Source organism: Acanthopagrus latus, chromosome 8, assembly GCF_904848185.1.
Source record: "Acanthopagrus latus isolate v.2019 chromosome 8, fAcaLat1.1, whole genome shotgun sequence".
Lineage (NCBI taxonomy): Eukaryota > Metazoa > Chordata > Actinopteri > Spariformes > Sparidae > Acanthopagrus > Acanthopagrus latus.
The window spans coordinates 24,367,489-24,384,611 of record NC_051046.1 but is presented as its reverse complement, the minus strand read 5'-3'; the positions used below and the strand labels follow the sequence as shown (position 1 = coordinate 24,384,611).

Below are 17,123 nucleotides of genomic sequence, written 5' to 3'. Positions count from 1 at the left end.
AAATGTGGACTGCAAAGCTCCGATAAGACTTTTGAATGGTAGATTTTGAATTTTAAAGGTTGTAGCAGCGGCCGCCTTCATCTTGATCTCTGACTTTAATCTTTATGATTGCACAGCAGCATTTATTTCACAGATATTGAGCATATGTTGTGTTGGAGCTGCTGGTTGTTCCTGTGTTTTTGTTACCTGTTAGTCTCTGTTAGAGAAACTAACTTGACACTGGATCACTGTGGATTCATTCATGCTGTGTTCCAAAACTTGGTTTAAAATTATGTGACACGGATACAAAATCTTTGTCATAAAACCCACAAAGGAAACTATCAACAGTTTACCTATTTTAATGTAATCAGATGGTGTTTTCCAGCATGCAGAGCAACCTAGAGGGGACTTTAACACATTTTCTCCACTAAAAAGAGCTGATGCAGCTTTACAGTAAGAAACTGTCAAGTACTTTCACACCCACCAAAAGTGTCCAAAAGTGTGTTTCATTGTGTTTTCTGTCATCACCCTTTACTGGAAAACAGACAACACAGTCTTTAGTGAGATAAAAACAGATCGATTTGATGAAGATAGATGAAGATACATTGATTTTTTTTTTCATACCAGACCTTTAAGTTAGGCCACTGAATGAAAAGTTTGCAGTCGTTATGTGTGACCTTCTGCAGTTTTAATACAGTTGCAATGAAAAATTATTATTACCAAAAATTATTTCAAGGTGCACAATGAAACTTTTTCAGCCCATCCTCTAAAACATGTTTTGGAAACATGTAAAATTGCCATGAAATTTAATTGAATAAGTTCTATGTGAAGTATTTAACTTGATCAGTGATGATCAGAGTATCTCATGTTGAGTTTATGTAAATAAATTAACAACTTAGTCTGCTTAAATGAAATGGTTTGCAATTTTCCAAGTATATACATAAAAGTAATATATGTAATATACTAGATACATGAACTTAAAGCACACCTGAAGCTTATGTCAGCTTTTGCAGACTACCATTCCACATGTCAAGATCTCTGTACCTGTTCTTTTAAAGGCCTGTGGAAAAGTTGCATAGTGCACCTTTAATGGGTATTCCACCTAATATGAGTCACACGTCAAAGAGTCTAGTGCTAGGCTAGAGAGTCGATCGTGTAAGAAAGAACTTGCACAGTGTGCTGATTTAAGAAATAATATGATTACCAGTGAAACGACTGATGTGTGTTTGTGTCTGCAGTTCAATGGCGTCAGTTAATAAAGCACTTCATTGAGAGCATGATAACTTCTATTTCTGGTGTGAAGTCCTTTGAAAGTCTTTGGTCTTCAGGAGATGAACAAAGGTGAAATGGTGGGAGGCCGCCGTCTCCTGGAGATCTTGACCCTCCCATGATCTGGAAGGAGTGCAAATGAAGGGGTGAGTAACATTCGTTTTGTGGAAACATAATGCCTTCAGTGATCTGGGAGAAGCTCAGACAAGGAAGTGAGAGATGTTTGTTCTGTGAAGGCACCAACCCATTTATCACCGTGGATGAGCCTGGACACATGGGTGAGCCCCCTTCGCTCTGTGGCAAGAAAACAGTCAAAAGGGTCAAAAGGCAGGAGAAAGAAATCCAGAGGAGTAAGAGAAGCAGAAAAAAGTGGAACAGGAGCAGAGTTCTCTTTTCCTCTTCACCAGTCCTGGCCTGAGCACAACATACAGTTTGTCAGTGTTAAGGGGCCACTGCTGCTCAGGTGGCAAAGGTGAAGTGTCCCTCAGAAAGACACTGAACCTAATGGAATGTTTAACGTGGACACATGTATGGTCCTATAAGGAAATACATGATCAGCTGTGTGTCAGCATGAAGGAACACAAACCTGTTTCTGATGCATATTTGACCCGAAGAAAGTAAATGAGTCATGTGGGACGAATCCTGAGTCCCATAAGTATTGACTGTGCACAGATCGGGTCAGGCACCGTCAGATTCTACTTCAAGCTGCACTGCTGTTGATATGTTCCCAGTTGTTCACACTAGACCAAATACAGTCATATCACACATGATAAAGGTTCAAGTATAGTTAACTTATAACGTGTAAGATCCTGCCTTCCCACTGACCTCGCCTTGGAAATGGCTCCCTGAGCCTCAATAAACACCCTGTCCACTACGGATTGAGTGTATAATCCCTCCCTATTGCTCCATGGTCCACTGCCATGCTGTCAAGTCACTCCTGATTGGCTGTGGACAACATTAATGACCTCTGGCACAAAGATCACCAACGAGAGCTCCAGCTCTTGAAAAGTTCTTTCACCTCGTGATTATATCTTCAGTCGGGGTCAGTAGCTTTTGAGAGAGATTTGTGCACAAACCCTAGAAAAAACTTTTCCACACTCTCCTCACCCCCACTCATCAAGTCCTTGTGGTCTGCTGATCCATGTCTGTCAGTAGTTCTATTCCTCTGCTGAGATCAGCCTTGAAAAAGTCCTGCCTCTTGGTCCTCAGGTCTCTAACTGACTGTGGCCTCCATGAAATCCTCCTGACCCCAGAAAAAAAGCTGAAGCTCTTGTTTGCTTACTGCAACTAGCCTTCATGGTTTTAAATGATAGAACAGCTGAGAGATGACAGGAATTGAGATGAAAGTGAGGGGGATGACATGCAGCAAATGGGCAAGGGTTAGACTCAAACCCTGGGCCTCTGTGGCTGGGACTCAGCCTCTGTACATGGGGCCCACGCTCTGACTGAGCTGCTTTGGCACACTATGTTATTTGCAGTGTTGAAGTTCATATGCATTAGCCTACCAGAGGAAAAAAAAAAATCTTTTTTCCCATTTAGTTTTTATGAATTTATTACAAAGGGACTAGTCTAACTTTTAAAACATAATTCCACTCCACTCAATTCCACTTGTATACATAAAGATCAGTGTACTCATCGTAGGGAATAGCGGAGTGCAGCACATGAAAAAATCACCCTCATGATGTCATCATAAACTGCAGGTATGGAATTTGAAAGACTTACGCCTTGGGGAAAAAGGCAAACACTGCTGAGTTACATTATGGGAAGTCTTGGATCCAGTGTATTTTAAATTTGATCTAATGGGGACTAGGACTAAAAATCTGTCTTTAACAAGTCTCTAAACTCTGCGCGAAATGCATTAAATTGGTGGCTTGCTTTGGCTGGCAGAAAATCCCTTTCCCACTGTACACAGTGTTAAACACTCCTACAACCCTTGGACAATCTGGAATATAAAACTTCCTTTTTTTTTTTTTTTTTTTTTTTTACAAATCACATGGCTTCCTCATTAATTACTTCCAGCTTTCTCTTTGTCACGTGCCAGGATGGTCCTCTCCTAAAGAGCAAAGACCTCCACTGCTGACTTGATAGCAACCCAAAGGGCATTCCGGTTGCTGTGTCCATTTAGACTTACAGATGGATCTTGAACAACAACAAGACGACAAAGAAGAGCCTAAGGTCATTCATATAACATTATTTTTTTTATCCACTGAGTGTAAAGTGTAAGTCAGGGGCAATAGAAAGCATCCAGATTGGAACATCACAAATTGGCTTTTTTTTTTTTCATTTATGCACTGCCCAGGACAGGAAGGATCTACAGTGGGTGATGAAAACTGCCAGAACATCACTGATACCCACTTACATCAGTGAAGTGGGATGTTTGCACAGAGCCACCCCAGTCACAGTCTGGTCAGCCTGCTGCCAACTGGCAAAAGATACAGAAGTAACTGCTGCCATACCATCAGACTATGGAGCAGCTTCTTTACCCGGACTGTGAGACCCCTGAGCTCATCCTCTACAACAGGGATCACCAACCTTTTTGAAACTGAGAGCTACTTCATGGCTACCGAGTCATACGAAGGGCTACCAGTTTGATACACTCTTCTGAAATAACAAATTTGCTCAGTTCGCCTTTAGTTACATATGATTATTAATGATTAATGATACTCATCTATGTGAAGACACAGATCACGCTAATGATTTCTCACAATAATTATCAACAATGGCTTAACAACCTGGGAGACAAATAATATCAATATTCAGTTTTCATTTTTAGAACAGGCCTGAGGGCTACTCATGTGGTCCTTGGGGGCTACCTGGTGCTCGCGGGCACCGTGTTGGTGACCCCTGCACAACTTAATATTCCTTTAAACAAATGTAGCAGGACTCACATGAGAACTGCATGTGCTTATTGGCAAGCAGGCACTTTCTTCAGATGTGCTTTGAGTACATTCTTTTGGAGGAAAGGAAAGAAAGACATAGAAGGAAAGTAACAGGCATGACTGATAACAAAAGTCCACAGCTGGAATCAAATGCACAGTGTTGTAGTTGTTGTCTGTGCCTTCAGCCCTCCGCTCCCCAGTGCCCAGTGGTCCTCAAACTAATCATAAACCATGGTCAAAACCTTACCCAAACCTTAGCCAAACAAAATAAGCGACAGGATCTACAACAAGAGAATTAAAGCAAAAGTTTGAAAGTCAGGTCTGAGCAAACTTCGGATTGATCAGCACATGAGGGTTCCGTCTTCAGTATAGTGGTGCCGAAGAGCTTCTCGTTTCTACCACAAACGATATATCACTCTTCCAAACTGCTGTGAAGTGGCCCCAAAAATCTCACCAACACATCAGTTGATAAAATCTTAAAACTAGATGACACTGCTGATTCCCGTGGAGGTAAATGAGAATTTGCTTTGAGTGGAATAACCCTTTAAGGGCCATATGGGTAACATTCACTGTATATATTAATGGGCATGGAGAAACGAGCAGCATCATGAAAGATAAAAATTTGATATATTGCCAGAAATTTTTGAAGGCATGGTCAGTTTTACTCTGTTTTATCTCGCTCCCACCGCTGTGGTCCGGTAGGTGGCGGTATCACAGCTGTGAGCTGGCTGGTCGACAGCCAGAAGAAGAACTCCCCCCGCCTTCTGCTGCTGCCTGCCTCCTCCACTGCACGGAGAGTTGTGGCAGTGGACCACTGTTGGATTCACAACAGGAAACAATTTCTTCTGTCCCTGGGATCGAAAGACGAAGTTTACTTAGGGGGAAGTTACGTTCAGATAAAATGTCGTCCTGGGCGAAATCATCTGCAGCAGTCCGGCGACCAGCTGCGAACCCAAACGGAAGGTGAGCCGTATGGTTTCATGTAGCAAGTTTAGCATTAGCAGCTAATAAGCTAGCAGCCTTAGCATATTACAAAGCAGTGTGGGCTCCACCAACTAAATACTACACCCCTTCCAGCTGTTAACGTCAGGAACGTTTGTTTATTTGTTAATATACACTAAACACTACTATTTGTGTTGGGCAGTACTCAACAACTACGTATGTTTCGGAGAGCAGCGCCCTACCCCAGCAGAGAGGACAGGACCGAGGAGCTGAAGGATGCCCTGGATAGGTACCAGCTTCATGTTGACATCAAGTTGAAAGAGTCGTGCAGCCTGTCATATGACACCACTGCATGTCGACAGTCCCTTCAACTGATGATAAGCAATGCAGTGTCTGGAACTGTTGCGATCCCACTCTGGATGTGAATGGGTTCTTATTTACGTAGCCCTATCTGTAACTCTGAAGTTGTAGTTGAGTTTTGTATTGCCATCGAACTTAATTCAGGTGAAGGAACACAGGCTTCTATCTGCTTTGAAATCGAGGTTGAAATAAAACAATGTGTTAAAGTGGTTATAAGTGATGGTATGGTGGTATGATACTGTTCAAGCTTATCTGTTGTGTATTTGAAGTGATTTGTTGTCCCCCCTTAAGAAACTTGATAGACCTTTTATAACTTATGCTCGGTCCCATTATATATCTGTATTTCTTAAAAACACTCTTATAACCACAATACATATTTCGGTGTGTGTCACAGTGCTTGTTGAATGGATGACCAACCCCATTTCCGCCGTTTTCCCCAAATATTTCAGCAATTCACTGCTGAATGTTTTAGCACCACAGATGGTGAGTGATTGTTTGACCAAATAACAAGCACTGTAGCACATTCATGTTCAAGACCCAGGTTCTTTGCAGTGTACTTGACTGTGGAAGTTGTAAAGGAATTGCCAAATGTTTGCAGATGAATATCAGAAACTCTCTTTCAGTCTTTATATCTTCAATCATTACAAGTCATCACACATGGTATAATTACCTGGAGAACAGTAGGCTTAATATACTGCTGTCATTAAAGTGTAACATTAAAATAATATTCCTTTTCACTGCTTTTCTTTCAGTTATGAAGAACTAGAGCAAATGAAAAACTATGGAGGAAGTGTGAAGTATGAGGGGTACAAACATCAGCCAAATGGTGAGACTTTTTTTTTTTTTTTTTACTGTAATCACTAAAAGCACAATAATTTGTTTGGACTACTAAATGTTTTGTTTGCTTTTTGTTATGAAGTTGGTTTTTGTGTCACTGCATGTTAAGTAATGGTATGATACCCACGGTGTGCATTCAGCCTAAAAAGCTGCTAAATATTGCAAAAGTTGCAAAATATCTATGTAATCTGCTCTTATTTCTTTGCCTGCAAATTCATGTATCTTGCTTATACTCCTCTGTTTCCACTCCGTCTCCCTTTACATCATCTTCTTCCTCTCCCAACACCTTCACCGTACTCAAAATCATCAGTCAAACCACCCAAGCCTGTCAAGCCAGAGGGCAGCACCCCAGCAGACAGACGTAAAGGCCTATATCAAAAGTTCTACAGACAGGTGCAAGAAGAGAGGAAGCCGCCCGACTGTGTGGTCGTCTCTGTGGCCAGCCAGTGCCTGTGAGTACTTACAACAAGTCCAGACCAAAAGCAGTTTAAGCAGACTACTGGGCAGCTTAAACATGCAGGGCTTTATTGTTTATACTTGGCTGCCAGTCACTGGAACAACGCTGATGGAGCTCATTTAATTGTCCATGTTTTTATCAGCAGCACATCCTCATTTTGACTTGGCTGGAATGACGCTGATCTTTATGCTGTAGTTTCTGCTATATGCAAGTGCTTGTTGTCTGGGAGATCACATCACATCATTTAACAACACAATAGTAATGATACAGACTACAGAACACAACAAAACGGTCATTTGTAGTTCGTATTTCTTCTTCTTAGAACATGACAAGTCACTTCACTGACAGCGATGTAACTTTCCATCTTTTAAGAACTAAACACTCTTTAACATAGAAATGGGCAAGAAGCTTGGTCACTAGATTTGTAGACAGTTTATAAAGGAATGTTTTTCATCTATGATAAGTCAGCGTAGCTGTTAAACTAGCACGCCAACTACAAGTAATTGCTGACTGGCAGCTGGATCATTTTGGAATTGTTAGATTAGGCCATATTGCGATTACTTTGACACATACAAGGACTGCCATATGTTTAATGATTAGTGTACATGATAATTTTTGCATCACAATGTTAATTTAAAAAGTATATGTGTATTTGTGGCAACAAGTTTTGTGGGCCTGGACGTCTCTGCACCACTACTTCATCACACATTTCACCGTTGTCAAAACATTGCAGCTTTTCTGATTTGAATATTGCTCTCAGCCATATTGAGGTTTTGAAAATGTTTTGATTAATTGTACAGCCCTAGATTGAACTTTTGAATGATCGAATGAATTGACTCTGTGTGTATGCGTACTTGTCAGCAGCACTCCCAGTGGCTCTTAGGAGTGCATTGTGTTGCAGTGAGGTGGTGAACCATCATCATGCATCTTAATACTCCGAGAAATTAAGGCTCAGGTTATCCTTTCACAGCCCAGTGTGTTTGAAACTGTTGTGTTGAATGATTTTGCCTGGTGACTGATAAATAGCTGTTTCACAAAGACAAAATCCAAATTTCATCCACTTTATTTGATAGGCTATTTATTACTGCACTGGATTTGTGTGGAAAGGCACATTTCATGCTCGCATATGAAGAAAGTAAGAGCACCTTGACTTTGCAGCCCTCTCTCATTAAAGAAAAATGCAGTGTGTTACATTAATCCAAATTTAATTGGTAACGTTTCTTTTCCATGTACAACAACTTTATTTCATGAAAACCTTCTATTGCTACATACCAGAGACCTGCTACACATATACAAATCTTCTTTTCATTTTTTGCTAATAGTTTTGAGTGGATTCTGTACGAAGCTAATAAATAAATACCATTAAAGTGAACTGCCCAAATGTTACATTTTAGCAGATATGCTAATATGGTTATACAACTCTTAGTAGCCTATGTACAAAATAACAGAAGCAGTGCACAAACCATGTACACTAACTACACAATACAACATCAAAAAATAAATTAATGCATAAGATACACATGCACAAAAGGCAACTATGAAGTTGTTCAAAATATGGCAGCATTTCTGTTATTATGACAGATGTAATTATAGTACTAGTAGCCAACAGGCTAGCAGACTACCTTTAAAGTGCTTACAGGGCTGAAACTGATACACGTCTTACTATGTCTACAATGTGACAGTGCTGTTATCAGCAGGCTATCCAGCATTTATTCCCTAACCCACAAAATGGATTCAGTTGGTCAGTACCATAGCACACTTAACAACTGTTGACCGCAAAAGTCATAAATCACATGTAAGTAAATAATATGTACTCATTCTTTTTTAACAGAAACATGTCCTTATTGTTACTAATTAGTTTCAAGCTTTTGGTTTTGATCAAAGTTCGAAATTTGGACAGTCGTTAATATTGTAAGTCAAATGAATTCTTTGGACAAATTCACTAATGACTAATAGTCAGCGTTGCATGCAATTTAAACATGTTATTTACAACTGTAGTATCGTTACAACTGCAATATCAAACATGTATTGCAGGTTTGATATTAATTAATATTACTTTGCTTTTGAATGGTAAACATCCAATCTGATGTGGCTGTGCAGCCAAGATGCATTGTTGGCTAAGTTTCCCTTTGGGTAAACAAGGTATCAGTCTTCATGGTAATTTGTGAAACCACTCCTGCAACATAGACCTCTTTTCCTCTGACATTCCCATGGTTTGTTCATTCCGATCGCTCATATTTTTGCTACAATATGGATATTACTTTCAACTATGCTTGTTAACTTTCTGCATACAAACTGCTAACTGTGCTAGTGACAAACAGATTCTAGCAGATTGTCGCCATATTTACCTTTTTTTTATTCCCTGAATTTTTCTCAAACTGTTTTTTTCTACTTCTGTGTCTGTGGATGACATCCATCCAAACCCCAAGACTCAACAGAGTGGTCACCAAACGCACTACACTTTTTGTTTTTTTACCTTTGACTGAAGGACTGCAGTTCGTTGTAGATTCAAAACATCCATTTGAATACGGCCCTCTGATTTACCAGATTTTTTTTACCTGAACACATACAATTGCAACACTAAATACATCAACAAGAAATCCCAAACCACTTGGTCCTGTCTAGTGAAAGAGACATATTATGCTCATTTTCAGGTTTATAATTTCATTTTGGGTTACATGCTTAATGCCCAAAAAACACATTTGCTTTCTCATACCGTCCAGTGCTGCAGCCTGTGTAGGCTTCACATAATAACACAGTTAATGCTTGTTCAGCTAGTGCCACAGTAGCTTTACAAACACAAAAGGGAGCACAAAATAAAAAACTGTTACTGACATCAAACGCTCTACTCATTATTTAGTTGGCTTAGCGTTCACAGTTTCTCTTGACTGTAGTAGCCACAGTACCCAAACAACCTGCTGAGCTGTAAAATTAACAATAAAGCAACATAAAAATGGCAAAACTTACAGCTTCCAAGTTTTAAGTTGGGTCAGACAGACCCAGTATTGACTGATTGATTCTTGAGCTTGTACAATTACTGGCCCCCATCGGTTGATAAGTCCATAGTCCAGAGTAAAATCCACACATCTATGAGTTGTTTATCTGAAGTTACCAGACCGGTTGGAAACACACACAGTTCAACAGTTTTCCAGTCATTGTGGTGACATTTCAGTCACTCTTTGACCAGTATGAGAATGTTTGTGTTGATTCTTGCAGCCAACAACAGAGCAGCTCCTGTGTTTAGTGCTTAGCTTAGCTCGTCTTGTTACAAATATCCTTTCACACTTAAAAATGTTGTAATGCTGTGGCTCTTTGTTAAAAACATGCTCATCTGTCCAAACAACAAAGAGTAGCTGTGATTAATTCATTCTCAAGCAAACTGCTAAGCATAAATGTGTGACACATAGTGTAATGTTATAAAGTCACGCAATTAAACAAGGCTTTACTCACAAGCTCTCACAACTCTCAAGACCCCTTACATGCACATGAACCCACAGAACACAATGAAGGAATGGAAAACAAAATGAAAAGGCATGACATGTCTCCTTTAAAGATCCACACATATAGAATTCACTACACAAACACAATGATGGCTCAGTAAAGCTTTGTTGGTAAGCTCACATTATAAATTGTGAGATATAATTTAGGTTTCTCTATATACGAGTGGAGTCACTTAATATAGATATGTCAAGTTAACAAAGTGTTTCTCTTCCTCTCAAAGGGATTACCCCAAATCGCTAAGCCAGTGCTTGCAGGAGCGTGGCCTCTCAGTGGAAATGCTCTACCTTCACGCGGAATCGGGCCTGACCCGGGCCCTGCAGGATGTCCGAGCAGACGGCTCCCCGTTATGTATTCTGGTGGAGCAGACAAACATAGCTCTGTCCTCCTGCACTGTTATCATATTCTCAGAATCCCTCAAAAGTAAGTCCCTACCCATCATTCCTTAAAGCCAAACAGCCTCAGTTACAACCCTCAGAAAAGAACTCAGATTTAAACAAACACCAACATACAGAGTCCTTAAGCTACAGTTCCTCACCCCATTGTTGCACCCCATAAGTTTATATATATCTATAAAAATCTCCCTAAAAATCCATAAAATCTACACAATTCAATCTGCACATATATTCTTTCAGTGTATATGCTAATGGAACTCTGTGGCATTGAGAGCCACTGGTACACGCACATAACATCACAAAACACCAACATTAAAAACTGAATGAAGCCATAAGTATGAAAGTATTTATGTAAAAGAGATAGTTCTACATTTTGGTTTGGGTTTCTTGCCAAGAGTTAGTGGAGAAGATCGATACCACTCTCATATCTGTCTGATAAATATGAAACGACCAGCACCATAAAAGCCAGAATGCAATGTAAAAACGTTTCCGTGGGACTATTTTTGTCCTTGCTGTCAGGTTGCTGGACAACCAGCAAAGACCCCAGGTACTTACTTCACCCCAGCAATACTTCTATCTTTGGACAAAGCCAGACTATCTGTTTCCAGTGTTAGTGCAAAGATAAGTTAACAGACAGCTTCCTGTAGCTTCATATTGCCTGACAGACACAAGAGTGATATTGATCTTGACTGTGACCGATAGGTGTATTTCCCGAAATGTGAAGTATTCCTTAAAGGGAAAATAATCCTTAACCATAACCTTGGTTAAATTTTCCACACAGTTCTTTCTATATTTATACTCATATAATTCATCATGTGGAAAATACACAGCACTGGGTGTGCTTAATTCATTAACAATGAATGAACAAACTGAGATTTTTCCCCACAAAAACTGATATTTTTTAAATAACATACAATGCACAATAAATTTGCATAATACAAATTACTAAAATGCATTAGATAAAACAAGAGCATCACTACTCTTCAAAGTAATGTGATTGTTCTCAGAATATTAAACTTTTCATTGCTCACAAAAAAACAAACCATTTTCTAGTAAGAGCTACAAAACCACAATAAAATCAGTTAAAAAAAAATCAATGTTATGTATGTCCTCCAAGTAAATATAAAACAGGAATGACTTAAATACACAATTCATTTAAACTGTTTTCATTGTGTTTGAATGCACATAACAAAATTCTGAGCTAAATAAGCGGTTACTGTATGCGCAGTGACGTTATGCAACAAAATAAAATTACTGATTAAATGCACATCTTTACACAAACTGTGTGTCCCTTTGTCTTCCAACAAACCACAACCCCCTTTCAAAAGCATTTCTGTCAAAAAATAGCAATTTATCAGCTCAATATGCTGAGCGAAGGCATCACAAAAAAACCCACTTATATCAGTATGACCTGAATGACGTGTAAGAACCCTGTTGATTTTTAGTGCAATTTCCAGGTTGTTTTTTTTTTTTGTCTTTTCTTGTTTCATTTCTTACTTCCCCTTCAGTCCCCTGACACGTCACCATTAACATTCCCATTTCCCTACCAGTCCATCGCAACATGCCCAAAGACCAGGCCATGGATTTTGTTGTAGCCGAGTACGGTCACAGCCTCGCCAAAGAGCGTCCGCCAAGGGACCCCGCAGACATCGCAGCACAGGCATCGCAGCTGCTGGATGACTTCCTGGATCGGGAAAAGATCGAGCGCCACGCTGTTCCCTCTGAAACCCGTCCGCTCCTCATGCTGTTAGCTGAGGGTGTGCACCTCTACCCAGAGGAGCTGGAAACAATCGCGCAGTATGTCCATTCTCGGCAGCAGCACGTGCAAGGTGGGAAACTGGTTTAACTGCTTTACCTAGTGCTGGGACCGCTGCTACTTATATTACTGATTTCACCTTTAAGGCAGGATGAGAAGGGATCTGTCGGTAGCAATTTGTAAATACGGTGTTCAAAATCATTTGCTCCTGCACAGTAGCTCACTCTTGTATGTGTGCTTATGATGACACCTTCCCACCCTCAAGCACTCCATTCTGTTATTGGCTGGAAAATTCAAACCAGAGCAAACCAGAGCATAGTTCCCTGTCCCTCCCTTGTCAGTGATCATTGAGAGAGATTATTTTTGTATGATTAGATACTGTGGTTTTTAGAAAGAAATCTGACTCATTCTGTCTTATTAGTTTTTTCTTCCTCTTTGGGCCATACCTTTCTTGACTACTGTGGTTCTTTCTTCTTTGATCTTTCTATCCCTGCAGCCTCCAACACTGAGGGGGAGAGGGGTAACATGCTACCTCCAGGTCTGGGGAAACCGCCCCCTCTGCTCCCTACTCCACCTGGGCCCCCTCAGTCCCAGTCTGGAGACAGAGAAGATGGACCAATGATGGACCTCCCCCAACCTACACGCCCTCCTCTCTTGCCCTCACCAGGTTAGACTACGGTTTGACCACTTACTGAAAACATCTTTTTCAAAAAGTTAAAATGTGTGGGAACTGTTTACCTGACAACCATATTTGAATTGTTTGTTAATGCACCTGTGTCAGTGGCCTCTAAATTAATTCTGCCTAGTCCTGTGATTACAAGTTTTCTGTCTCTCCTTTTAGGCTCTTATCCCAAAACTAAACCTCCTCCTCTGCTGTCCTTGCATCGACCACCCGGTCCGTCATTGGGGGCTCCAGCTCCACGAGGCCTCTTGTCCTCACACATGCCCTATGGTGTCCCCACTTTGCAGCGCGGGCCGCTACTTCACCACGGTCCTCCATACCACCCAGGGTCCAGGGGCCTTCTCGGGGGTAGAGGAGCAGTCCTGCCATCTCTGAAGAGTTCCCGTCCTCCACTTCTCTCTGCTCCAGGTGGGTTGCTTATACATCTTACCCCCCTCACTAGATATTTCTTAGTCCTGTTTATGAGATGTATATAGGTTCAGGGTGATTTTAGGATTGCAATGCAGCATTTATACAAAATTACTGTGAACTAATAAAAAATTACTGATTATAAACAGACAATACACTTAGACTGAGCCTTGTTGTGATGTCTGTTTTTTTTCCCCCTTCTCCCTCTGATTAGGTGCCCCTCTTCAACGACCAGGCGGGCCCCGACACTGAGAAAAGACACACAAACACACTGTAACACATGCAGGCTACAAGTTCAGGAAGTTTTTTTTTTTTTTGAAGTTTTCACATTACAAAAGACTCCTGAGCTTTTTTAAAAATACACTAGTACACCACATTCAGGTAGATGAAAAAAATGGTAGTTGATGTATGAAAGTATCATCATTTTGTGAAAGGACTTATAGAGGACAGCATGGACTATTCTATTGACTGACCTTTTTTCCCCCCCAATGTCCCGCAATCGTCGTTTCCTTGTTTCTCTTTATAACTTACTGAATCTCTCACCCAGAGTCATCCCGGTAAAAAAATATGTTCTGTACTTACACTTTGGGTTTCTAGACTCCACAGTGTTTATGTAGGTTACAGTGACTAACTGGATTAATTGTTTACTACCCAGTGGAATGCAGAAATAAATCTGATCACCAGTGGACATCAGGTTCATATTTACAGCAGCAACAGGCAAAGTATTGGTGGTCATACAGTGGTAATATTTTTCTGTATATAGTGAATATATCAAGTAATCTACCTGCCGTGTATGTGTTTCAAGATGGTGCTTGAGATTTCACAAGGATTCAAAGAATCAACAACCAATTGAAAGTTTGTTTATACAAGCTGTATTCTTGGCTCAAGTTTTATTTTTATTTATATATAATTTTATTTTTGTCACAAGTAGATGTGATCATTCTGAAGGAGTTTTGTCTATTGGTTTGTATTTTCAAGTCGCATGTACTATATTTGGCACCTTTTTTTGAGTTTAGGACATCCATGTGTTATCTTTATAACCATGCTTTGTTTGTATAAGTGAGAGTATTTATACTTGCCTAAACTGAACTAAAAATACAAACCTCTACCCTAGCATTAAAAGTATTGTCTCCCCAGAAAACTGCAAGCTTTGTTTGGTCATCAAGAATAGAAACGGCCCATTGTGTGTTTCATTAAAGCACAAAAGTAAGCTTTATAATGTTTTCCATCATGACCTATAGGAATCTGAACATTATTATGTATTTTTTGTCAATATTTTATGCAAAATCCAAGTAAACAAATATTGGATTTTCTTCACAGAAGAGTGTCTGTTTTCTAAAACTGTCAATTAAAAACATCTTTTTGTAATTAGTATTCATTGCATTTTTTTCCATTAACATTATCACACTGTGGTTAGTAAAAGAATGACTGATGTATACAAGCAACTTATTAATCCCCAGACATATTATGTTTATGTAGGTATTATGTACATTGTGTTTGGTTTGCCTCAAGCTTTGTCCACATGTACAATGTATTCTAAGTAGGTTCCCTCCTACCATTTGATTATAATAGGGGGTGGCTGTAGCTCAGCAGGTAGAGCAGGTCGACTAGTGATCGGAAGGTTGCTGGTTCAAATCCCGGCTCCAGGCAGGGCTGAGCTGCATGTCGAAGTGTCCTTGAGCGAGATATTGAACCCCACATTGCTCATCAGTGCGATGAGCTGGCAACTTGTCAGGGGGTACCCTGCCCTCGCCCTGAGACAAGGCTGGGATTGGCTCCAGCAGCAACACCCCGCAACCCCATGGAAAGGGATAAGCGGTTACGGACAATGACATGACATTTGATTATAATACTTTATTAATTATTGATAGACATTATATGGTTCATCTATGAACATTATTTGGATCTGCATAAAGTGGCAGCTGAGGTTTATGAACCTGTACAGTTACTTAATGTTCTTTTAATCACTTGGTTCTTTAACAGTGATTTAACTATTAGACTAAGGGTTATTTAACCAAATTCATCATTTATTCATAATGGTTGTTATAAAGTGTAACTGAAGGTATCATAATACTAGCTTAGGGAGACTTGAGTCTGAGTGAATACAGTGAGTCTCTTCTCAGGTTTGCACATATGAACGCCAGTTTTTCCACATTGTCTGCAAAATTACTTGAGCGCAGTTGAAGCGTACAAGAACTGTGCACAAGTCTTCATCTGACGTGTCCCTTTGAAATGTTAGTAATGGGCCTACAACCGAAATCCAATTACCTTGACTGAAATAATGGATTTTTCTGGGTTTTGAAAATAATTGGGATAATGTAGGTACATAGCTCGATATGATATATAACAAAGGTCATCTCAATTTTAGAAACTTTAATGCAAAATTGTGACATATTTAGCAGCTCAGACAGCACGGCTGGTGGAAACCTACTGTAGCAGGAAATACCGTGAAAGAGTTTTAAATACTTTGCCATGTGTTTGCATGAGGATTAATAGTTTTAAAAAGTCAGCCATCACCCCTAGAAACAATACCTGCACATACAAAACATACTATATTTGCTTCTGACAGAAAGCAGCTTGTCATTATTATACAAATATCTGTAGGTTTTCATTTCATGAAAGCATGTTTTTTATGATGTCAGTTGAGGTGGTCAGAAGGAGTGGGCCACTTCTCCACATACTATGTCAACCTGCAGCTGCCAAGGTTTTACTGTTGTGTGAACATTTAGCGACATATTAAGTGACAGTCTGGGTCTTCAGTGTTTTTTTTCACCCTTGGGGCCCCAGAATTGTTTTATACATTTGGGTACTTATTTACAAACATACACCATTATCTTTGAAGAACATTATGAATGTAATAAGGAAAACATGATGTAATCATATGCAGGTGACCTAACCAAATGTCTTAAATCAAAAGCAGGGCTCGTCCGGGATTTGAACCCGGGACCTCTCGCACCCAAAGCGAGAATCATACCCCTAGACCAACGAGCCTGGTTTGAAGCACACTAGACACCTCCGCTGGGACAGCACCCTCTGCTGGTTATACTCATGTTCTCAGTGATTCTGGGTGGTTGATGGTGAAAACAATGTCTGCGTTTACTAGATTCTGAAGTCAAGGAAATTATAAAAGACATGTAAAAGGTGTTGGATAAGATGATGTAATGAATGAATCACTGTTGTGCAAAGCACAGAGTGCTGAAATTTTCACCTGATTTTGTGACTCAGTGTATTTAAATGCATATGCTTTACCACAGGACAAAACATAACAAATGATTGCTTATCTCATATAGGGAATTAAAAACCATTAAGTAAACTATGAGTACTGTTTAGATAGATAGATAGATAGATAGATAGATAGATAGATAGATAGATAGATAGATAGATAGATAGATAGTTGAACTTTCTTATTCAACAAAATCTAATTTGAAGATTTGTATGAACTGGTCCAATAAAGTGTTTCATGTATGTGGCTTGTGTGTGTGTGTGTGTGTGTGTGTGTGTGTGTGTGTGTGTGTGTGTGTGTGTGTGTGTGTGTGTGTGTGTGTGTGTGTGTTGTACAAACCTGATGCATTTTTGGCTTGAGGATAATTCCTTTTTGCCATTTGACTCTTATCCCTGCATGATTATTGCATAAAACAGCCACCCAGCATAAAGGTGTTAT

At 39.9% G+C, this 17,123-nt stretch overlaps 1 protein-coding gene and 1 non-coding gene across 2 annotated transcripts; one reads left to right on the top strand and one right to left on the bottom strand.

Moving 5' to 3' along the window:
• The first annotated feature begins 4,884 nt into the window (after nucleotides 1-4,884).
• On the top strand, nucleotides 4,885-14,834 carry si:ch211-216l23.2 (uncharacterized protein LOC565061 homolog). The gene is made up of 9 exons (XM_037107995.1): nucleotides 4,885-5,090; nucleotides 5,272-5,358; nucleotides 6,182-6,255; nucleotides 6,577-6,718; nucleotides 10,445-10,644; nucleotides 12,167-12,445; nucleotides 12,869-13,039; nucleotides 13,214-13,462; nucleotides 13,677-14,834. Exons 1-9 carry the CDS (start codon nucleotides 5,029-5,031, stop codon nucleotides 13,712-13,714), a joined length of 1,302 nt encoding a protein of 433 aa, XP_036963890.1. The 5' UTR covers nucleotides 4,885-5,028; the 3' UTR covers nucleotides 13,715-14,834.
• A 1,547-nt stretch (nucleotides 14,835-16,381) lies between these two features.
• Nucleotides 16,382-16,453, bottom strand: trnap-ugg. Its single transcript has one exon. It is a non-coding gene; the product is annotated as a tRNA-Pro (tRNA).
• Between the last annotated feature and the right edge of the window lie 670 nt (nucleotides 16,454-17,123).

Coding starts and splice junctions, on each gene's coding strand:
- si:ch211-216l23.2 (XM_037107995.1), top strand. CDS start 5,029: ATGTCGTCCTGGGCGAAATCATCTGCAGCAGTCCGGCGACCAGCTGCG. Junction 5,091..5,271: donor GCTGCGAACCCAAACGGAAG/GTGAGCCGTATG, acceptor TGTGTTGGGCAG/TACTCAACAACTACGTATGT. Junction 12,446..12,868: donor TCGGCAGCAGCACGTGCAAG/GTGGGAAACTGG, acceptor CTATCCCTGCAG/CCTCCAACACTGAGGGGGAG.